This window comes from Phascolarctos cinereus, unplaced genomic scaffold (genome assembly GCF_003287225.1).
Source record: "Phascolarctos cinereus isolate Bilbo 61053 unplaced genomic scaffold, phaCin_HiC Scaffold_4;HRSCAF=312, whole genome shotgun sequence".
Taxonomy (NCBI): Eukaryota; Metazoa; Chordata; class Mammalia; order Diprotodontia; family Phascolarctidae; genus Phascolarctos; species Phascolarctos cinereus.
The window spans coordinates 698494819-698518929 of NW_027555847.1; the positions used below are offsets into that span (position 1 = coordinate 698494819).

General features: G+C 47.9%; 2 protein-coding genes across 6 annotated transcripts in view; one reads left to right on the plus strand and one right to left on the minus strand.

Moving 5' to 3' along the window:
• The window catches only part of ATP2A2 (ATPase sarcoplasmic/endoplasmic reticulum Ca2+ transporting 2), a 62653-nt gene extending 56323 nt beyond the window's left edge, over window positions 1-6330 (plus strand). Inside the window, 5 exon segments of the mRNA XM_078154291.1 lie at window positions 551-636; window positions 740-873; window positions 1567-1684; window positions 1783-1903; window positions 5476-6330. Coding sequence (XP_078010417.1) covers window positions 551-636; window positions 740-873; window positions 1567-1684; window positions 1783-1903; window positions 5476-5489 — 473 coding nt within the window. The 3' untranslated portion in view covers window positions 5490-6330.
• A 3890-nt stretch (window positions 6331-10220) lies between these two features.
• The window catches only part of ANAPC7 (anaphase promoting complex subunit 7), a 30217-nt gene continuing 16326 nt past the window's right edge, over window positions 10221-24111 (minus strand). For all 5 annotated transcript variants that reach the window (XM_020970193.2, XM_078154296.1, XM_078154293.1 and 2 more), the window contains 8 exons: window positions 23486-23597; window positions 22863-23016; window positions 21981-22123; window positions 20163-20280; window positions 19292-19488; window positions 15928-16152; window positions 15321-15471; window positions 10221-13817 (listed from right to left, as the gene is read on the minus strand). In XM_020970193.2, coding sequence (XP_020825852.1) covers window positions 13628-13817; window positions 15321-15471; window positions 15928-16152; window positions 19292-19488; window positions 20163-20280; window positions 21981-22123; window positions 22863-23016; window positions 23486-23597 — 1290 coding nt within the window. In that variant the 3' untranslated portion in view covers window positions 10221-13627. The remainder of the gene's footprint in view (window positions 13818-15320; window positions 15472-15927; window positions 16153-19291; window positions 19489-20162; window positions 20281-21980; window positions 22124-22862; window positions 23017-23485; window positions 23598-24111) is intronic.

A 24111-nucleotide genomic window follows, 5' to 3' on the forward strand; every position in this document is an offset into this window, starting at 1 on the left:
CACGCACACACACACACACACACACACACACACACACACACACACACACACACCCTCCCCCCTCCCCCGAGTGGGGAGAGGAGCAGTAGTCTGTATTACAGAATCTTTGGGGTGATCCTGGGGTTTTACTTTTACTTCTAAGAACTGGACTTTTAAATAAATCTAGCCAGCCGCCAGCAGAGTGCTTCTAGGGGACGGCGCTGGAAGAGCAGTTCACTTGTTAGTAACTTCATTTTTTAGTTCAAGGAACAGACTGAAGCCTTTTAAAATAAATTGTTCTTCAGTAGGTCGAACATGTTCCCTGTAGTCTTACTTTATTCCACAAATGTATTTCTTAGCCAGCTTTCTTCATTGGTGGTGCAAAAGTGGTCTTGGGGGCACGCGCACATTTCCTCCACTTGTGGTAGAGCCCCGGGCCTCGGGCGTTTGCGGCCCTGCTGGCCAGGCCCTAGTCTGAGGCGCCTCCCTCGTCTTCGCCCTGAGTGGCGCACTGGCCCAGAGGGCGGGCCGGCCTCCAGCCTTCCTTCACCATTTGTTCTTCCGTCCCCAGGTTACGTCGGAGCCGCGACTGTGGGGGCGGCCGCGTGGTGGTTCATTGCTGCTGATGGTGGTCCGAGGATTACCTTCTACCAGCTGGTACGGGGCTGTGCTGCGGGCGAGGGGTGGCGGAACAGGCAGGTGGGGGCAGGTGGGGCAGGCGCAGAGATGCCGGGCGTGACCCTGTCCTCCTTGGTTGCAGAGTCACTTCCTGCAGTGTAAGGAGGACAACCCGGACTTTGAGGGCGTGGACTGTGGGATCTTTGAGTCACCATACCCCATGACGATGGCGCTGTCTGTGCTGGTGACCATTGAGATGTGCAACGCGCTCAACAGGTGAGTGACTCCAGCACCAGCTTCACATTCTGCTCCTTCACACAGCTGCCGTTCGTCACGTGTTTACAGCACCTCATCGTTCACAATATGGTTTACTCCACAACTCTGTGAGTTGTGTAGGTGCCTCCCGATTTATGTGTGAGTGGAGGGGATCCCCCACACAGGGAGAGCGGGCAGACCTCATCGCTGAACCTCCACATGTGGTTTAGGGGTTTGTTTTTGCTAGGTAGTGGGGTTAAGTGACTTGCCCAGGGTCACACAGCTAGTAAGTGTCAAGTGTCTGGTCTGAGACCGGATCGGAACTCCAGTCCTCCTGACTCCGGGGCTGGCGCTCTCTCCACTACGCCACCTAGCCGCCCCAGTGTGTGTTTCCTTAATTCAAAAAGTAGCTCTTGCTGTTGGTAATTAGTTACCCAAATGGAACAGGAATTTCTGAATTGCTTAAGATGTTAGGGCAAAGGAAACAGAAATGGGAGGGGCTCCTTGGGCCTGGAGACCCAGAGCAAGATAGCTGCCCCTAGCCCCCAACCCCAGGAAGACTCCAGGGTGGGGGCCGGGCGCCAGGGCAGAGGCGGCAGCTCGGGATCACAGTCCCGATGGCTTGGTCTTTATTCTGAGGGCTGTAGGGGCTCTCTCTGGTCCTCTTCCACATGGGTGATGGGACGTGTGTGCGCTCTCAATGTCTTCCTGCAGCTTATCGGAAAACCAGTCTCTGCTGAGGATGCCACCTTGGGAGAACATCTGGCTGGTGGGCTCCATCTGCCTCTCCATGTCCCTCCACTTCCTCATCCTCTATGTAGAGCCCCTGCCGGTGAGTCCCGTGGGCCCCCGGGGGTCCCTCCCTGCTCCCCCTCCCCCACACCCTGCCCTGCTGGGGAAGCCCCGCCCTGACCCTGCCCCCCTCTTCAGCTCATCTTCCAGATCACGCCTCTGAATGTGACCCAGTGGCTCATGGTGCTGAAGATCTCCCTGCCCGTGATCCTCATGGATGAAACCCTGAAATTTGTGGCCCGTAACTACCTGGAACCTGGTAAAGAGTGTGTGCAGCCCACCTCCAAACCGTGCTCTTTCCCAGCCTGCACCGAAGGGATTTCTTGGCCGTTTGTGCTGATCATTATGCCCTTGGTTATCTGGCTTTATAGCACAGACACTAACTTTAGTGACATGTTCTGGTCTTGACTGACGTAGTTTTACATAAAAGATGTTTAACTTAATCAATTAATTTTTTTTTATTGTTTAAAGCAACTGTCTATTTCTGCTGAATTTTCACATGAACATGTTTGCTGGTGAAGGAGGTTTCATACTCTAGATTTTGTTTTGCTTTTTCTGACTCCAGTGGGGCAAGATTTTCCTTTTTTTATACACATAATTAAAGTGTCCATTGACATGTACAGAGAACTAACACTATTTTATGCAAATATTTTTTTGTAGATGAAAAAGCATGTACAGTGTTCTGTCTAATAGTCTCATCCTTGTATAAAGAAATCGTTGAGCCAGCAGACATTGTCAGCAAATTAATTGGCGGCAGATTTTAGGGAATGAATGTGTGTGGTTTTTTCCTAAGACTAAGCAGCATGTATGGTCTTCTGCATGATCACCTGGATTTCATTTGATGTCACAGTCTAATTTTTTTATTCATAAGCCAATTTTTCTGCACTGAGCAGAGTACTGCTACCTCAGTCAGTATTTTTGGTTTGCTGCCCCACCCGCCCCACCCCTCACTGTCAGCACCGCCCCCTCGCCCTTCCCCCGCTCCCTCTTGGCTTCTTGGTTCTCCATGCCGATGGCTTTGTTTACACCCGTCTCCATGAGAGGTAGGCCTGCTCTCGCTTGTGCAGAAAACATTGTTCCAGATCCACTCTCCTGGACTCATCTCCCCCCACGTAGTTTTTAAGGTTATTTATTTAAACGTCTAATGTATTTTCTCGTAACAGACATTGTTTTGCCAACGTTGCCCACTTCAGCGGCACTTACCTAGTTTTAAAAGAAATAAATAAAACCTTTTAAATGGATAGAGGAAAAGACCTGTCTCGTTTTAACTCTTAAAGTGGCTTAAGCCTAGCTGGGACTCCTTACTGATCGGATCAAGTCTACTCATTTCCCTTCAAGGCCTTAGACAGACCAGAGCCTTGGGAATGTGACTGAGAGGGGCAAGAGCCTGGCACAGTTAGAAGTTGGGTCTGAGGGCATGAGTTGTCATCTGCTAGATACACTTAATGCCGGTCCTGATAGAGACATAACATGAGCTCCGGGGGGGGGGGTGCGTGTGTGCGTGTTTTGTAAAATCTGTAAATAGCACATGACCAAATGGACATACTGCATAGAACAGTTTTTATTTTACTGTGGCACTAACCACCACCATCATTATCATGGTTGATGTTTGCGCATGTTTTCAAGTTCAGTCCGATACCAACAGCGTGTAAGTCATTAACTGTCCTAACTGTGGTGTTTTTCTCCAATGCCTTCCAACATTCATCAACTAAAGTGAGTATTTTTTTGTTGTTAACCAGGGGTGACTTTGCTTTAAAAAAAAAAAAACAGTCTACTGTATGATGTTAATGAATAAATGATGACTTCCTTGGTCCGGTGCTCCCTTGCTGTGCTATGTGATTTTCGCCCTTTGGGCACCTGGCCCGAGCGGCCACACAGGCTTCTGATGAGGAACCGTCAGAGGGCAGTCAGGGCACAGACAGAGCTAGCTCACCTGCCAGGACTGTGTCTGTAGCACTAGAATCACTGGAATCGGTGGGTCCTTACCAGGCAGTTAATCTCAGCAGCCCCTCTCCTTAATCTGCTTCTGGGTCACATCCCTCGCATTGAATCCAGGGCCCTCCAGTCGATGGTCAACAACTGGCTGGCTTTCCAGAGGAAGTTAAGTCCCCATCTAAGATAAACGACAATGGGATAGGGATAAAACTGTCCAGAGTACTGGTGTGAATACTCGCTGACCCTTCCACGAATCCCCTCTGGGGTAGCCGATGTACCAGGAGTGTCTGGTGCGGCCTCAGCAGCCCACCAGAGCCACTTTCTTGGCACCCTTAGCTGGACCAACTTCCCTCAGCCTCCCTCTCTGTGTGAATGTTTGTGGGAAGGGGACGGCATCACATATGGGGAATGGAAATGCCAAGAGGTCCTAGGATTGGAATGCTTCAGAGGCAAACTGAAATTTTAGGAGGTCATGTGCTCCTTCCATTTTCCTTTTAACTACCTGAATGAGCTGCTGCTGTGGGTCTTGAAGGTCAGTCAAGGCTTTCCCCCTGCCCATGCCCTCCTTCAAGGGGGTGTGTGAAGGAGGCGAGTCGTGGAGGGCCTCCCTCCACAGAAGGCAGCAACAGCGAGCCTCCAGTGCCCTCCTGGGCCTACGTCGCCCCTCGGTGTCACATTTGCCTGAAATGCCTGGAGAGGAGAGGGGCACGTGGCTGCTTTTCTCCCACGGGCCTCACTGTAGCTTAGGCTAGCTTGCCACCAGATTCCCCACAGATGGGCACGGTGTCTTTGGCCATGGTGTAGTCGATAGCCACCTTCTGGCAGCAGACCAATTGGCTCCCTTCTCCTTATTCCCCAACATTCGTCCTGGGCCCTGTTGGTGCTGCTTGCGTGGGCTGAGGATTGCTGTTCTGCAGCAATCTCTGTTCAATAGTGAGGAGCTCAAGACGCCCTTTCTGTGCCTTGGCGATACCTATATCCATAAGGCCCTCCTTTGCGTGTGTCGCTGGTGCCGTGGGGCATGGGTAGGAATCCTAGAAGGGAGGGGCAGGTACATGCCCATCCTGGTTCTGCTCCTGTGATGGGCCAGAGCTTTCAACCAACACCCATCTCTGCAGTCTCCACCAGGAAAACAGGGAGAGTGCCATCTTGACCTCTGCCTGTTTGAGCATCGTAGCCCAATTGGGGGCCAAGTACTCTGGCAATATCTTAGAATACCATGGCCCATTCCCCACTCAGAAACGAATCTGCGTTCCCATGTAGGAATCGAAGACTGACCAGTCAAGTTTTGACTAAAGCCTCACGTTAAAATAAGCTGAGTCTAGCAAGGAAAGGCACCAGTTCCCGCCCTGAACAGAACAAGCTTCTTAGCTATTGGATGACCTTGAGCATTAATACTGCGCTCAGTCTCTGGCTGCCCTCTGGGTTGACGATGAAGGGGCTTTTCTCCCTTCATCTCCTTGAAGCATTTCTCAGACCATGGCCATCTCTCAAGAACACAAGCAATGATGGGAGTCCAGCAGGTGGCCAGGCCCAGTGGAATGAATGCCTGCCTTCACTGCTCACTCCTGACTTGCACTTTAAACCATTAACTCTCCTTTTTCCGTGTGCTGGTTTCACATCCACTAACCACCTCTTGGGACATGTTTCCTAACCGCACCAAGCTGAGGGTGAGGGCAGCTAACCTCGAAACCGTCAGGGTAGTCCAGGTGTCCCCGCATCGTGGGCCAAATCATGGGAACATGCTGGCCGGTGAGCTGAGGTCCAGAAAGAGCCAACTCTGCACCATCTCTCTCTGTCACTATTGATCTTTTTATCTTATTTTTGTCATAAGAGTAACTTCCTTTCTCCCCCCATTTTCCTACCAGGCTGATTTCCTTTCTCTTTCCTTTTCAGCAATACTGGAGTAACCGCTTCCTAAACCATTTTGCAGAAGTGTGAGGTTGTTTTGTTGCGTGCATGTGCGTTTTTTTTAGCAACATCTACCAGCCCTCTGCATGTGTGATGTTGGGGGGAAAAAAAGGAAAAAAAAATCCTCTCAAGCTCATTGTGTGTGATGTGGAGGACGCGTGTGACCGATGGGGTTTCACTTTTTAAAAAGAATCAGTTACTACTTTACAAACGTGCAATATAGCTTAACAAATCCGAAAACCTTCCCAGGAAGTTTGGGTCTTTGCTGTACGGAGATTTGGGTCTTTAAAAACTTCAGCCGACCAAGAATTAGGAGTCGGCAAGCAAGGTTCCCTATTTCTTCCTGGAATAAAATGCCATAGCTTATGTAATGTACAAATCCTCAGTTGTAATGCATGCCTTCTGTTGTAAGTAGCCAACCTTCTTGTACGGTCTCATCGAAACGTGCTACTTTCTAAACAGCAATGTACAGTATGCTTATTTATAAACTCATGGAAAACACTACAGATGTTGAATGTTAAAAATCATAGCCAGCCCTCCAGTCCAGAACTTAAGTTTTTTTGTTGTTGTTTTTTTTTTAAATGTGTGCAAACAACTCTTTTTGCACTGTAATAATGTAACTTATTTAAGGAAATCCAAGCAGTAGACAGATGTTGGTGCAATAATACAAATATCGTGATGCGTTTATCTTAGACCTAATGCTAAAAGTCCACTTTTGATCACAAACGCATGTTGGACGTTAGAGACTGTAAATAAAGATGAGTTGTTTATTTCTGTGCTCAGAACAATAAGCATCACAGCCATCATGGTTTCAGGTAAATAAATTTATTCTACAATACAGCCGTTGGGGTGTTATTTGATGCACCACTTTCTGAATGGCCATGGCCCGACCGACCACTGGGGGCCTTCCTGGTGCCACTGTCTCCTGGGAAGGAGGGGAGGGTGGGCAGCCCAAGAGCACTGCAGGCCAGGGAAGTGGCCTTGGCTTATCCGGGAAGCCCACCCTTTCTTGAGCTCAGTGTGGTGACAGGTGTTGAGGTAGAGATAATGCTGCCTGGTAGCCTGTCCCTTCTAGGCCTATCCACGTTTACACAAAAGGCTTTGAACACTGACTTGTCTCTGCCTAAGAGCATGTAAGGAGGAGGAGGAAGGGAGATAGGTCAACATGCAGTACACAGAGCAGAGGGGCCTATGGGACCCCCAGGCTTATGGGGTCCTCCTTTCCCTTTGATACCAAAAAAGGTTCTCAAATTAGGGCCCATTTTGAAAGTTTCGTTGTGTCTTGGCTTGAAAGGTTCAAGTGCCTGCACACACAGAGTACCTTCCCTTATGTAAAACCAGCAAAACAGGGGCAGCTAGGTGGTGCAGTGGATAAAGCTCCAGCCTTGGAGGCAGTTCAAATATGACCTCAGGCACCTGACACTCAATAGCTGTGTGACCCTGGGCAAGTCACTTAACTCCAGCTGCCTCACCAAAAAGCAAAGAAAAAACCAAAAAACCCCAGCAAAACAAGTCTGTGTGAAGTGTCTCACACCTGTAAGCCCCCGCCTCTGGGGAAAAGAAAGGTATGTTTTCCTCTTTTCACACACGAAGGTCAATCATAGTTAAATAGCATCTGACTTCATTATGCCATGTTCATATTTATGAAGATCACTATAGCTAGTAAGACTTCACTGGGTGAACCAAGGCTGTTACCCTCTGCCCCCCAATCTAGAGCCCTTTTTGCCATGTTACTAACCGGTCAGGCTGGAGGAGTTGGCAAAGGCCCTCACAACCACCACATGCCAGATGGAGAGCCGGGTTGTTGCCAGAAACTTAGCTACTGTTGGGCTTCTCTCCGTGTTCGCTTAGGGGCAGTTCAGAGAACTCACAGGCAGGGAGAAGACCATGTACCATGCCAGCTTGGAGCTCTCCCCAGGTGAAACTCAGAATTACATCAGTGGGAGGGAGTGCAGGGGACTTAAAATGGTTGGAGGGAGAATGTGGGTTTAAATCCTGCGCCCTGCCTGTTTGCAAAATGACTGGGCTGGATTGGATGAGCCTTATATTAGGCAGGACGGAGGGTCAAACCTAAGGGCCTCCAAGCTTCCCCTTTCTTACTCACCGTTTCCACTGCGGAGAACACAGGCTAGAGCAGACCACTCTGTATTGGCACAGCTTACCCCACATATTACCAAATTCTGCAGGATGGCCTGACATAAATGTTTAGTTCCTACAAAGGCTAAAAAAGTGTTTATCAGTTCCTCCCTGGGCTTTCCAAGGCTTTGCCTACTATGGTAGTGTTTTTCTAGACAAATTAAACTATATAATCCCAAATCTTGTACAGAGCAACAGTGACTCCCATCCTTGATGGCTGCCTCAATTTTGAAATGCCTCTACTTTCCCACCCCTACAAGATAGGGTCAATACCTAATGAGCCGCTTGAAAATTCTGACATCCCTGTTACATGAGGTTTCAAATGCCTACTTTTCAGTCTCGCTGCAATCCCCAAATACCTTCCCCTCCACCCCTGTTGGGGTGGACCCAGGTTATCCTCTCCAGGGATCCTCATGAGACCCCATGAAGTTAGAGCTAATGAAACAGCTGTCAGACAGCACCACCCTCGTAATGTCCCGTGTTTCCCAATCCGTGGGGAGGAGGGGGAAAGAGTCAAGCATGGTGGATTCCACAGGGACGTTTCATTTGTGAGGCACCCTGGGGTAGAGACATCTGAAATCATCTCACAGCATGCCCAACAGCCTGCCTTTCAGATCTCAAGGCAACCCCCCAAAATCTAAGCAAACCAAACACTCCATTTCTCCCCGTGAATCCTGGCAAAGCTGCCTGGTTTGCTCAGGGTCCTAAGTACTGATAATCTAGGAGAAGGGAAGGAGAGAGTCGGGGAGGGCATAAAATGAACAGGGAAGCCTCTGGGCTTTTAATGTGTGCAAGATGTAGTCTGAATCAGCCATAATCCAGAGGCATGTCCCTTGCCCCAGAGAGATGCACTTGGCTATAACTCTAATCTGAACCTTCAACAGGAGACATCTACCTTAACCCTGCTTTCTTGGGTGGGACGAATAAGATATCAGGATGGGGGAAAATCACCAATGGAGGGGAAACAGTCTCAGTACCTCCTGAGATGTGATAATCCACATTCACAGAGAAATGTAATCCTCCCCTTCAAAGGAATCCTCTCCTGGGCCTTTTAAAATAGTAAGCTTCTTCCTCAACATGCTGGGGCCTGCTTACACTCAGGCATGTATGTCCCTGCCAGCTGGCCAAACAGGTAGCTCATGGACTAGGATCTCCTGGAAAAGTAGGCACTAGCCCCAGGTTACCATCCTCATCTCTGGCTGCACCCCTTCCCCATTCACACACCCCACTCTGAGTGGCCAGGACTGAGCAGGCCAGGAATTTAATGAAATGTCTTTACTGGGCCCAGCTTGATCAAAAGGCCCAAGCAGACAGTTTCATCCGTACATCTGTAGTTTTCTCCAGTATAACAAACTTGGGAGCCGGCTCTAGCACAGCCCTGCATCTGGTCCTCTCCTACTGGACGAGGATCCCCTGCTCAGGAGACTGCATAGGATGATAAAGGGACTGGTTCTGAAATGAAAAGGCCTGGGTTTGGAACCAAACCTGATGCTCACTACCTGATTCGACAGCACTAAATCTGATGACCATCTGTAAAATGGCAAGGTTGGACTTTCAGGCCTCTTGAGACTCCCTACCTCGAGCTAAAAACTGATCTGGAATTCAAAGACAAGCCTGGGCCTTAAGAGGCCCATCCAGAGTGGCAGTTTTCATGGGGTAGGAGTGGGAAGCCTTGACCATGAGCCCAGTGGGGAGGGAGGGGAGGGCCCCAGAAGGTCAGCCTCACTGTTCCACAGGGCCGACCAGCTTTGGAGAACAGCCCAAGCCAGCCTGCAGCAGGGCCCGGTTTAGAAGTCGCCTCCCAACTCTGTGGTTCCAGGAAGTGGTTTCTCTTCTCTGGTTTTTAAAAGGCCCCAGAATCCTTCCTAAACCCTCTCACTTGGTTCCTAGACCAAAACACCACCCACAGAAATGAAAGGGGAGAGAAGAGGTTGTGGAGAAGAGTCGGCACTCCCCTGAGGGTGCCGGGGCCACAGAAGAGAGGAGATCCCTGGGGATGGAGAGAATGGGTTACCCTGCGCCCAAGGACAGGGGCCGGGGAGGCCAAGTGCCCACTAAGAGCTGACTGTTTCTCTTAAAGGTCATTATCTCCTGTACTAGTGACTTCAGCTCCATTTCTAACGCAATCCAAGTATTTATTAAGCACCTACTAAGTGCAGGATACTATACTAGGATCTCAGGATACCAAACCAACCAATACCTACACTCAAGAAGCTTATATTCTACTGTGGAAAAGAGCAGGGTTAGATGCCACACATTCATGATCAAAGGAGGGAGAGCATCTACAAGTGGAAGAAACAGAACAGGGCAGCTCAGTGGATAGAGCACCGAGCCTAGAATGAGGAAGACCTGAGTTCAAATGTAGCCTCAGACACTTACCAGCTGGGTGACCCTGGCAAGGCATTTAACTTGTTTGCCTCAGTTTCCTCAACAACAAAATGGGATAACAACACCCAGGTTTTTGTGAGGATCAAAACAGATATTTGCAAAGCAAATGCCAACTAATATTCTTAATACCCTAGAACACTCTGACCTACTTTGCCACCAAGATAAGTCACAGCAGGGGTGGGAGATGCCCACAAATGCCAAAATAATCTTTTTAAAATCAATTTTATTTTTATCAATTAACAAAAATCTATTTTGTCTCCCTCTCCCCACCCTCTCCCCCAGAAAAAATAAAACCAAAAAGAAAACCCCCTTTAACAAATATGCATAGTCAAGCAAAACAAATCCTAACATTGGCTATGTCCATAAAGGATATGTCTCAGTCTACACGTCTCATTTTGGAGGAGGGTTCATCCGCTTCTTCCCAGGTCTTCTGAAATTGGACTTGGTCACCACGATGACCCAGGCTTGTCTTTACAGTGTTATTAGCACACAAAGTGTCCACCTGGTTTTGCTCATTTCTCTGTGCATCAGTTCGTCTGAGTCTTCCCATGTCTCTTTAACAGGCCCCATCCCCATTTCTTATGGTTAAAACTCTTCCATTACATTCTTCAAACATCCCCCAAGTTTATGGGGCATTTTGTCACCACGAAAAGAAGCTTCTATCAATGTTTGTACATGAGTCCTTTCCCTCCTCCTCTCAACCTTTGGGGCATGGGCCTAGGAGGGGTATTGCTGGGCTAAAGGGTTTAGTTACACAGTTCAGAAACTTTACTGCTCTCCAGAAAGGCTACACAAGTGTGCCTGCTTTCCCACAGGCCCCCAACAACTGCCAGCAGCCAGTCTCCTTACATCTTGCCACCCTGCAGACAACGATGCAGGAAGACCTCCAGCCTGTGCTCTGTGCCCCGTGCCCCAGCAGAGAGTCTAGGGAAGTTTCTTCTCCCCTCTGGAGTTACAAGGGCTCTCGACCTCAAACTGTCTCACTTGTGTTCCTCTGTCCACACGTTCTGTCTCCCAACAGAAAGTAAATTCTCTGGGAGCAGCCGCGACGGGTTGGTCGGTCTCCCCGGCAGCTAGCGCAGTGTCGGACACACAGCAGGCACCTAATACAGGCGCTAAGCTGAAGTGGGGCGTCCAGAAGAGGAGACAGGTGAGTTGCAACCAGCGTTGCCTCTCTCTGTCCTAGACAACGCCTGACAGCCCTGCTGTCTCCCCAGCAGCACCTCTACCGTCTCAAAGACCTTCGCAGTGACATGTTAAATGGGCGTGTGCTCCCTGAGCAAACAAACAGAAGGGAAAGTTAGCCGCAACGGGGGAAGAGGAGCTGGCTGTCCTGGCCTAACTGAAAAGCTGCTACACACAATCAAGCTGGCCCATTTCAATATGGCCTGGGAAGCCCTAAGAGTTAAAAAACCATGACCCACCACACCTTTGCAAATGCCAACAAGTCAGGAGACAAGGGTTCAAATCTCAGCTTCAACACTCAAAAGCAAGGTGATCACTGGCAAGTTACTCAAAGTTCTCTGCCTCAATCTTCTCTTCTGTAAAATGGGGATGCCAACACTTGCCATACCTACCTTAAAGCACTCTACAGAAAGGAGTCCTATCACAGCAGGCCTATCATTGCCCACTTCATGGTAAATCCACCCAGCCAGCCAGGCGACTCTGCCAAGCACCCTGGGAGCCCTTCCCTGGTCTCACCTCCAGTCAGGAAGTGAAAACCTGAGTCTGGCCCTTCCCTCAGAGCATCTCGAGAGTTATCCAGGGACCACTCAGAGGCCCTGTGGTTAAATCAGGTTTGCCAGGCTTGTCGTGAGGTCCAGCCCATGTCCTGCTATCAGCAGTGAACAGGTCAAGGCATCGAGGGGAGGCCGCACCTGAGCCCAGAGTCACAGGCCCACAAAACAGGTACAAGAAGAGGCCCTAAGTGACCCCCAAAGGGCTCTGAGAGCTCACTTCTTGCCCTTCTGAGAGGCTTGTGTTTGAGGTGCTGGGAGGAGGGCACTGCTTGACTGTAAGGAGGCAGGCTGCTCAGAGCTCCAAACCACAGGCAGTTACCCAAAAAGAAACAAGGTAGTTCTCTCCCAGTAACCACCCCCTGCATTTTCACTGCTGAAAGCAAGAGCACGAGGTAGAAGCAGAGCTGCTCCCACGTGCCTGCCCTGAGCCAAGGCTTATCCAGTCAAAGGAAGCCCTCCTACCTGGCAGCACAGTGCAGCGCAGCACAGCCAGCTTTCCCCAGGGTCTGAACATCCATCACCCGGTGCTGGTGCCAGACCAACTGGAAGGAACGAGCAGGAGGGCATGCCCTCCAAGGAGCAAGCTTGTGGCTTCAAGGCCCATGGCAAAGCATACTCCATCAGCCTCAGGGACAAGTCCGGCAGACACGTGCACCTCAACTCTAGGGCTGCTCCCCCAGGAGGGCCACCGTAGCCTATCTTTATGCACATTTTACAGGTCTGGAGACAGATGAGAACATTTCAAGAAAGCAGACCTTGCCACCCCTCCCAGTGACAAGAACAGATCTTGGTGGAACTACAGGTTAGGTTACAGACAGCTCGGTTCTGAGGAGCAGGGGAAGCCTGCTTTGGAGGGATCCCTTTACCACATGAAGCAGAGGAAGCTACAGGCAAGTTAATTAAGCACAAAAGTTCAAACCATGGCTCCGGGGGTCGTTTCTTCAGGTACTTAAGACATGGGCTGGGGGGAAAGATGGAAGATTCTGTGGCCAACATTTCTGGCCCTGACCCAGTTTGTGAGGAAGATACCAGCAGAGATGCAGCTGGCACACATGACACCCACACACAGATGAGGCAGCATAATTTTAAAACCTTTAACAAAAAAATTAATTTTCCAGCTATTCCTGGAGACCAGACAGAACAGGAGAAAAGAAGTAACAAAAACTGCAGAGTGGCTTTCATTTCAGCCAGAGGAATTCCATTACTGTACCCAAAAAGTGGCTTTATTCTGTAATTACAGCAAATGAAGAGCCAGAAATCTTCAGGAAAGGGGCTCCCATTCACCGTTCTATGGTAAGCTACAGCCAATGATGAAGATCATGGCCTGGGCTCTATAGGCAAGTTGTTAGGTTATCAAACAGGAAAACGTTTGCAGAATATCAAGTCTCCGTTTAAGGCATTGCCAACACTGCAGAAAGAAGCAAAATCAAAAGGGAGATCCTGAGCAGCCTACTGGAGCTGTCAGCAGATGGGACAGTTTTTGAAAGGGCCAACCTGCACTGCCTTAAGAAACTAGCGAGAGCACACCTCCCCGGACCGGCCCTTCTTTCCCACCGCGCTGCCACATTCCCTACGAAGCATCTCACTCAGAGTCAGACATTTAGAACCAAAGTGCACAAAGACCGCTGTCTGTCCCAGAGCTCCAGCACGCCTGCATGCTTCCCAGACTGCTCGTGCTAAGAGCAGGGAGAGGACAGCGATCTGGAGAGCTTGGCAGCCTCAATTTTCAAAAATGAAGTTACTACTGAGAACAGAGAGCGAGAAAACCAAATTCCCCGTTGAGACAACATGGTGGTCTTCTTCCCAGACGAGGCTGCCCCCAGCTCTGCTCGGGCCACTCTGAGCTGCGCCCATCCAAGGGGAGACCAGAGGCCTCACTGCATGCCAAACCACTGCTCCTGGTCGGCCCACTGTGCTGCCTCGCTGTCGCTGCCCTCCAAATCCCCTTCTTCCCCACTTCCTTCCATGTCGTCCACATCTTCCTCCTGAGTAGCATCGGTGGGACTCTCCTCCTTCTCCATCTTCTGCATCCCCTCAAGAGACTTCTGGTCATTGGGATCCAGACTAAGGGACAAGAAAACAAAGGAGAGCGTCCTGAGTCACACGCTGCTCCCCACACTCGGATCCCTCGACACCCTGGCCAGTCAGCATCACTACTGCTCCCCGTCAGAGACCACGGGAGCAGAAGACTTGGTCCTCCAGGCCGTACCCCCTTGGAGCAGGCAAGGCACGCTACCTTCATTTAAAATTAAGAAGACAGGGGCAGGTAGGTGGCGCAGTGGATCCTAGCTGTGTGACCCTGGGCAAGTCACTTAGCCCCAACTGCCTCACTAAAAAAAAAACCAAACAAATGAATTAATTAATTAATTAAGAAGACTTCCTGAGGTTCCTTCCAGCTCAAAATACAGTGAGTCTATGACCTTTAGGCCCAGAATCTCTCTAGTTCAGAAGACAGTATACTACGGCCATGTCAAAGCTCTAAATTTCTCCACATCTGCAGCCACTGAGCACCCTACTCTTCATTCTCCTCATCACCCACTCAAACTGATTCCTGATTCCAAGCAATGCTTAACCTGAATGGCCGTTCACGGCTTGTTAAACAGAAGTCCACTCGGATGCCCATATCAGGTGTAACAATTTAAAGATCACCACTGCGATCTAACAGCCTCTCCGCTCAGTAGCTGATAGTCTGAAATCAGAGATCTGGATGTTAGGTCACAGAGGAAACCGTTCCAACAAACAGAACAAATACTCCTATCAAGTTATTAAAACATCCCAAATCCAGAGGACAAGGGACGAGGCTGGGGCCTATGGAGAGTCAGTCAGACACCCGAGGAAAGCTCCTGAATGTAATTCTGACAAGCAGACACATACCAGACAGGCCTGGGCTTTACCTTGGCCAAGACCCTTGACCAATCTGGGCCCCAGGATCCCTCTTTTGTCAAGCAAGGGGGATCCCGGGATCCTAGAGTTACAGCAGGTAGGGACTTCAGAAACAAACTAGTCCAACCCTCCATTTTGGAGATGAGGAAATTGTGTCCCAGGGAGAATAAGTGATTTCACTGGCTCACAGAGGCCTCACATGTGACTGAGGGGGGGATTCTGAGGTCCAGAGAGATGGAGACCAACTGACTTGCCTGAGTCACAAGTCATAAGCAGCAACAGTCTTCTGATTCCAAAACCAGAGATTTTTGTACCACACCACACTGGACTAGAAAAATCTCCAAAGACCATCCTAGTTCTGACATTCTGTGGCTCGATGATTGGTAAAAGTCAGATGGACTTTATACTAAAGTTCCTATTTATTTAGAAACAGGAACACATTTAGATGCCAGCACACACAAAATCGGGCCATTTCTGTCCCCAGATGCTGTCATTTTCTATGCAAATAAGAGATGTAGAAAATTGTCTGCCACCTCGGGACGGTTTCTCCGGCCATGGAAAGGTGACAGAGGTGCGTCACAGATCATTTCTCTCCGATCATGCTGTTGTTCTCCACAAGTAAACTTTGTATCTGGTAAACCCGCACACCCCATGCCTCCCCTGAAGAGGCTCCGAAGGCCTTACCTGAGAGCGATACTGTACTGGTCCATAGCTTCTTGATACTCATTGACAGCCACCAGGAAGTCGCCCAGTATTCGATGTAACACACAGTCACTCTGATTGGCCAACGCATTCCTCAGCAAAGCAATGCCATCTTCATATTTCTGTTCTCTGCCTGAAGAGAGCAAGATGACCTCATTGTCCCACTTAGAGGGCTGCTGAAAAGGACGGTTCCATCTCAGCCTGTTACCTCACGTATCCACCCGACCACAGCCTTCATCCCAACCTGACAATCTATTTCTAGAACTGGCAACAGCACAGTGATGACAGAAGCGAGCACTCATTCAAATCCCCGTCCCACTGGGTGTCAGAATTCCATTTCTCGCCCTTTCACTGCACTGCTGCCGCACTGGCTCCAATCACAAGTCAAAATGCAATCTGGTTTTCTGACAAAAACCATTTGGCTCCTTCTTGGTCCATGCGTCCTTCCTCAGTGACAACATCTGGCTAAATACACTACACAAACACAAATCCTGGCCGACAGCAGCCATTCACTGTAGTTAACGTGAATGACGACGCTTCGTGGCAGTCAGTGCTGGCTAAACAGCCTTTGGGATTTGTATGAACTTACTAAGTAACTCTGCTTTCTTCACCACCGCTTTAATGTAGTCGGGCCTCTGGGTTAGGGCTTTGTCCAGCAGGGTCTTTGCTTTCTCCTGGGTGACGGGATCTTCAAGACACACAGTGGCTAAAAGGGTGAGGGTCTGTGCATTTGCTCCGAGGGTTTTATAGACGTTGTTGGCCATTACCATTGCCTCTCGAATGCTGTTTGACGCTAAATAACATTCAATGAGACCTAAGGGAGGAAACAAAGAGGGAGAGGAGGCAAATGTAATGAGGTTCCAAACCATGCTGCTCCACCGACCATCTGAAAGTTTGAAATCTAGAAGCCTGTCAAAAGGCAGACAGCGGACAGCTTCTAGAATGAAATGAGCCAGAGAGGGCTCGGAGAATATCAAAGAACGTTTCTCCCTCTCAAGCATCTAAGGAAACAGAAAAAGCCTTCATACCTGCACTGCACACCTCGAGTGTCAGGCGCTATCTCCATCACTGGAGACATAAAGAGCTTGCTATGCAACCATGAGACTCAGCTCAGGAGACTCAAAGTGCCCAAGAGAATAGCCACAAGGAAGAAGCCTCTTCTTCCTCTCAGGCAACACGTACTGGACCATTAGCTGGGCTTTCAATGACCTCTGACCTGTGTTTAAAGGTGATGGTCTGACAGAGCAGAAGAACTAGTCAGGTTGTCTAGGAGAAATGACATGTTTCGCTTTGAATGACACGAAAGAGTTCTGGGCCACAGAAAGTTCTATTAGACTGGGAAAAAACTATCTAATTCCCTAAAAACCAAAACAGATTCAAATCACATGACTAGTTTTCTTTTCTCTCTTTTTCTACCTTCTCCCCTTTTTTATGACCATGTCTCCCTAGCTGCCCAGGCTAGAAGGGCAGACCCATGCCCACTCTGCCTGGCACAGAAGCTCTGCCCTGGTCCATTTCCCACCTGGGCTGGTCTGTGCCTCCTGAGGCAGCCGGGAGGCCCTCCACTGCCAGGGGCTCGGTGTCTCGGTGTCCAGTGGAGTGCCGACGCCTCCCTGGCTTTAGTCTGCCTGCTGCCCGGAGCTCCCAGACTGATCCAACACCCTTTGACTGCTCAGCAGCAGGGACTACAGGTATGGGCACTTAGCCAGCTACCTGACTTTTTTCCAACACCGATGGTAAAATGCTTCATGTGATTATTTCAAGAAGAGCCCACTCCTTCACCCATGCTAACATGGGCACAGGCACAGAGAAGTAGCCCTTGGCACACACCTCCTGGAACCACGAAGCACAGACACATCTTTGACCTGCAGCTTGCCCAGTTACCAGCAGAGCCTCCAATGTCCTCCCACCTAAAACCAACCAGCAGAACAAGCCCCATGAGTGATTCCTACCCCACAAGGAGGTTATTCAACCAAAAACCAATGACCAGTGAACAGGACAATGTTTTCATTAGCCATGAGCAATGCTCATTCTTTCTATCCGCAACTCTCCTGGCTGGCAAGTCACATGTTAGAGCCTGGCAGGAACTACTAGAGAAGGAAATGTGAAGGAGAGGGGAAAGAAATCAGGGGACATGAATGTCATGAAATACTACTGTGCTATAAGAAATGAGGAGATGGTTTCAGAAACACCTGGGAAGACTCATAGCAACTAATACAGGGCAAAGTGAGCAGAACCAGGAAAACAATTCATACAACAGTAACAGCACTATAAAGACAAACAACTTGGAATGAAGCAATGCAATAACCAACCATGATTCCAGTGGACCCAGGACGAAGTGTACTTACCCATTTCCTAACAGAGAAGTAATGAGCTCAAAATACAAATTAACAAATATTTTTTGGACATGGCCAATGCAGGAATTTGCCCTGCCTGACTCTACATATTTTCTACTAGAGCTTTGCTTTTCTTTTCAATGGGGAGAGGGCGAGGGATGGATTTTTGTTCACTGAAAAAATTAAATTATATTTTTTAAAAATGAAAAGATGTGAGATTGATTAAAATGATGGTGTCAGAGAATGGGGTGTGAATTTCTAGACGAGGATTCGAAATGCAGGAACAGCGAGGTGGCCAGTGATGGAGATCATCTAATGAGACGTGACTTTGGACCAACCCTTGGACCTCTTGAGATCCTCCTGCAGCTCTAACCCTATGATGCAATGATAAACAGCCAATAAGAACAGATTTGCCTGGAGTCTTGCAAATTTAATTTGAAAAAGGCTTTAAACTGAAAAAGAGGGAGCACAGCCAACCTATGCCCATCAAACTAGATACAGGAGTCACCAGATTCGCAACACATCCGATCAGATACTTTAGATAAAGTAAAACTACAACACAGGAGACACAAACCCAAGAATGGAGCCAGCAATATAATCTATGGCCTCAGATGTCTAGACACAAGTGCACAGAATGTGTGAACAACCCAGGCACGCCAGACAGAGACCCTGCACAAGGAAGCAAACTGGACCTCAAAGTGTCACCGAAACCCAGAGGGATGAGACCCGGGAGCAAAGAGTACAGGGCTTATTTAAAAGGACAAAGGGAGAGAGACACGGAGCAAGAGGCACTGGCTATTAGGAAGCTATCCTCATGCAATCAGAGGGAGGAAATGTGTTGGCCAGTACAGGGTCTTAACAACCACAGGATAAAGTGGGAGCGTCAAACATTCCCCACCAACAACATAGTTTAGGAATAACTCAAAAGCCCTGTTTGGGGAGCACTGCATGTTTGCTTGGGGAAGGGGAAAGCCATGAAAGGAGTGCTTACAAATAAAAACTTTTTAAAAAACAGATCTGTAGCTACTGAGCTTTATCACCATCGATTTGTTTTTCCTAAATTTTCTTTTCAAATCTGAACTCATCTAACTGTGAGAGTAAGATCAGTCCTCAGCTTCTGAGTCATTTTTACATTTTTATAAAAATCGACTTGGGAGGAAGTGCATTTACAAGATCTGTCTGAATTTCTGTGAGGTGAGTCACAGAGTGATAGTGAGCTGGCATGGCTGATCTGAACTCCCGGAGTCAAGTTCACATGAACTTGACTATCTCAAAAGAAAGCAAAACGTAAGCCAAACCTTTCCCCACTTTGGGCTCACAGAGAACCGCCTCGTTCCCACAAGCCGGCCTTGCTCTAGGAGCAGGCAATGTTCCTTCCGTTCTAGTTATTCAGAGGGAAGACTGTATAACATTCCTAGCCCGCAAAAAGACAACAACACTACAGAGAAAGAGAAAAAGAAAAAAAAAAGCTGCCCCAAATGGAGGCAAGTTGAATTCCTAGGAATCTGAAACTAAACTCTGCAGCATTAGGAAGCTGAGAAAATGTAGCACTCAGTAGCAGCACTATGGCTCCCTCCCTCCATCCTCAACGGCCTTAGGTAGGTTCACTGCTCTTACCTTCGTAACAGTCCAGCCGACAAGGGGCAAGGCGTATGGCTTCCCGAAAGTGGATTATGGCTTCTTGCACTCTGCCCATATTTCTAAGGGCTGCACCCTTCAGCAGCAAAGCCTGGACACTGTTACTGTTGAGCTGAATAGCCTTAGCTCCTAAATACAAGGCCCGAGAGTATCGTTTGCTATAGAAACTATGACAGCTAGAGAAAAAAATGACAAAGATCAATTATCAGAAGCACTACAAGAAATCTCGCTAATTATTCAGCCAAAATCAAAGGGAAAGCTCTAAATTCTTCTACAAACCAAAAAAACAAGTTGTGTCTTTTCTTTATATAAACCATTACCATAATCCATACCTCTGATTTTGACCTAAGATGTTTGTCAAAGACCCAGCTACTAAAAAATGAGAGATCTTTTGAGGAAGGGGAAATTCTGTCAACTATCTGGGCTTATGCTATTAAATGGGACTAATTTAAAGCTGTGTCAGTTACGAAGTTGCTTTTAGAGGCAGCTAGGTGGTGCAGAAAGTAGTGCTAGCTCTGCAGTCAGGATGACTCGAGATCAAAACCAGCCTCAGACACTTACTAGAGCTGCCAGTGACCCTGGGCATGTCACATGACCGCTGTCTGCCTCGGTTTCCTCGTCTGTAAAATAGGGATAATAGCACCTACCTCTCCCAGGGTTTTTGTGAGGAGCAAATGAGATCATATTTGTAAAGCACTCTATAAATGCTAGCTGTCATGAGCTATTATTATTTTATGCACTTCATTTAGTAGATCCAGGCAATTCTCTCCCCATTAAGAATTTAGCTTTATCTAAAACAAAAGCCTTTTTGGCGTACAGAGGGAAAGCAACAAAGAGCAGGAAGGCATACCCAGAGACTACCCATGGTTCAGCATGCTGATCAGAAATATTAAATAAGCGGCAGCCCAGGTTCTCGACATCTTCGAGTCGTCCTTCTCGTGCTAGTAAGTATCCATAGACATCCATTCCTAAAATACACATTCAGAGTCGTTTGCTGGATTCTCACCTTAAATAATGTATCTGAGAGAGACGACTTTCCTTTGTAAAGGGGCAGAGCTGCACAGCTGGCGGCTCCTGCACTCATGCCCACCACCCAAACCCAAGCAAAACCTGGGCACGGTCCTCACTGGTCCGTGTCCTCCTCTGACTATTTACCTTCTGCCACTTTTTGCATCATAGAAATGACAGTCACATAGGAAAAGCCCAAAGATGAGACACAATGCCTGCTTTGTATTTTCAGGAATCACTGGCTCCCCATTCCACAGTGTGAGGGATAAGCTACGTTAACATCCAGCAAAAGCATCAGACTCAAGAAAGCATGCCATCATTTTTCTGGTGCCAAAACCTCTAGGCACGATTCCGGAAGCACACGCTTGAAGTGTTAAACATACCAGTCACATTCAGAAGAAAAAAAAAGTTAACCTACTAAAAGTTGTAGGAAAAGCAATCTGCTACTTGGGTCTAGTTATTCAAGACTCCGTCTGCTGTCCCTCGTTCACAAAATTTTCCATAAATGACGTCCAAGGTCTTTCATCTTTTCTTCTCTGGTCACTATTGCCATGAGAACTTACCTCCTGCCTAGACCGCAGCACCATTCTAAAGCTGATGCACCAGATTCCGGTCTTCCCCTCTCCCATCCCAATACTCCCTTTTATGTATCTGAAAGACTAGACTTTCCAAACCACTTTACAAATGGTGTGGAGAAGGCACCAAAATGGGAGTCAACATGTGGATGTTGGCATCAGCTCCTAGCTTGCTGTGGGATTCTGGGCAAGTCATTTAACCTGTTTCCTGGCCTATAAAAGGAGAGGACTGGACTAGATGAGCTAAAAGTGTCTTCACCCCACAAATGGAGCTGTGGAGACAGGAGGCCACAGTCAGAATTCTGGACCCCTGCATCTAACTGAGCACGCCCACTCCCTCCTCCTCTGCACACTTGCTTCTCTCTAAGCCCAGGAAATGGGTTTGTGGTTTCATCAGGATGGCCATCAGGCCCTCCCTCCCCAACCATTGTGGCTCCTGGGTAACTGGAGGCTCTGCCAGAGTTGCTGTAGCTAAAACCTGCACCCTCTTCAGCTAATCTAGTGATGAGCCCCAGAGTTTAGTGAGGCTGGACCTGGAATGACAGACAGAAAGTCACTGTGTCCATACGCCCATGCTCAAAGCCTTCCCAGTGCAGTAGAACCTGCCAGGTACAGCCTTTGAAAACCAGGGCTCACCTCCAAGCCAAGAGGTGAAAATGCTACTTATCTGAGACTAGTTGCTTTCTTCCTCTGCCACTGCTTAGTAACCCTTGTGTTAAGGCCTTCGTGAAGGCGGACTCCAACCAGCCACGTACAGTATGAGAGCTCACTGTGACTCCCTGGCATATCATCTGAATTCTTTCAGTTAACATTACAGACGTTCATTACACGAGTGGAAAAGGGAGACTCGGGTACAAAGAAACTAAAATAACTCATCATCATTGAAAGAGATCATTTTCAATTTGCATATGCAAAAACCATTTCAATTGAGACAATACTAGAGTATCATCTTACCAAAAAAAGAAGTCTTAAGAAGTGATTATGGTCTAATTTACAGAAGATTTCTACAAAAAAATTTTAGCAGGAATTAACTCTTCATTTTCCTTTGTCTCTTGATTTTTCTCCCAGAATTCAACCGACTTTACCTTTTATCAGGTAGGGGTCCAACATCTGGGCCTGTTCAAATTTGAGAATGGAGTTTTTGTTATCTCCAGCCCGGAAGTACAGATCTGCTAAACTCCCCAGTAGGTCCACGTTATCTCTCAATAAGGACTTTTTCTCTAGAGAACTTTTAAGATATTAGAGATTACATAAAACAAACACACAGAAGTCAGCAAATATAAGTGGGTTTCCTGACTTATAACTTAAAATGCAGCTTATAAAAAACAAAATGGGAATCACATTAAACTAACTACACTGAATAACAAAAAAATAAGGGGAAAACATTTCAACACTTGGAATGAACTTTCTGGTCTCCGTTTTGCTGGCAGTTAAGAGATAGCAAACACAATGTAATTCAATAGTTTCCAAAGGTGATACCTACTCATTGGTCTGCCATAAAGCTAGATAAGATTACTAATCTAAAAATCCAGAATTTCTTTCGTTTTTTTTTTTTCCAGAGAAGCAGTAGCCGTGAGCGCCCCATGCTCTCAGGAGGCAGTGCAGGCCAGTTAGGATGAGATGTCCCAGATCCTCTGCAGGATCAAACCTGCCATTCTTGTAGGGCTCAAGCACAGCAAGCTAAGGAGATCGGCTTTGCCAGAGTACAAGCTTGAACCCAGTCAGCCTGATTTTCCATTTCAACAGGTTTCCAATAAAGATGATTACCTCTGGGGCAGTTCAACATGGAGAGGAACAAGTGAACAAAATGTGGAGCAGCTGACGGCACCCCCGGGACACACACCTGGCAGCGGGAGAGCCCTTAGAGAAGGAAGCACCTTTCTGGCCGGGCCGCCAGGCTGGCCACACTGGAATCCCACCAGGGAAAAGCCCCTGACAACACTAAATGAACTGTCTGTGGTTCTTACCAGATGGTATTGATAGCTCTGGTGTTGTCACCAGTGTGGACAAAGGCATATGCTTTGATCCACACTGAAAGCCAGTCCAAGTTAGGAATGCTCTGGATTACATTCATTGTCATGGATGCTACTTCTGCACCTTTTACAGAAAGGGACAATAAACCTAGTCCAAAAGAGACAGACAGGAGGTGAGGGATAGTGTCCATTTTGACAAATATAATAAGTAGATGACTATACTTTTTCCTGTGTTAAATGAGACTACACACTCATATAAAACTGATCCTCATTTATCAGGCATCAGAAATGTAATGGAAAGAGCAGTAGATTTGGAGTCAGGAGGTCTCGGTTCAAATCCCACCTACGCCACTTACAAGCCACAGATCTTGGCAAATTACTGAACTGCAGTCTCCCCAACCGCACATTTGCACTACCTACATCATCAGGTTGTAAGGAAGCACTTTGTAAGCCTCAAGGTACTAGGTAAATGTCAGCGGTCAAGTGCTCCTGTCATTCCTGACTCTATCGTAGACCATTTCATTTTAAACAGCAACGTAAACTTTTCCTGAGACACTTGACTCGACAGACCTAGACAAGTGAGCAGAATACAAAATGAGGGAGAAAAGCATGTCTACCTAGAATGGCGTCCAGAGCCAGCGGGCACTGTCTCAGCACCTCTTTGTAGCTGGTCACAGAAGAGCGCTCCTGACCCGCCTTCTTGTACAAGTTGGCCAACATCATGTTTATCTGTAAACAACAAAATCATCAAGAAAGAAAAAAAGAGAAAAACCCAGTGAAAACCAGGTGATTCATCACAAAGGAGTTCTAGTCCCCATTATCAGCTAGAACCCCGGGGTTTCCAGGAAAAAAAAAATGCCACCTCCCTCCCGTCCCCCTGCAGTGATCCTGGCTGTCCACTGGGCCCTCTCATCTACACAGGAGGCCCAATGGCTCTCTAGCTGACCAAACCAAGAGCAAACAGTTCAGTCAAGTCTAATACCAAATCTCCTGCATCTGAAAACTGAAAAATGCTACATTCAAAAAATATTAGTATCAAATCCATACTAGTTAGATTTCTTCTTTCTTGTTCTCAAAACAGCTGGAAAATTCCCCAAGCAGTTGCCTGGGTTTTTATATTTAATATCTAATTATAATTAAGGCACAAGAAAGAGGAACTAATGGCACGACTAGATGAAGTGGGTCAAGCATCTCCCCTGAGAGGGAATGCTTGACCTCCCTCTGATAATCAGCCTGGCTTGAC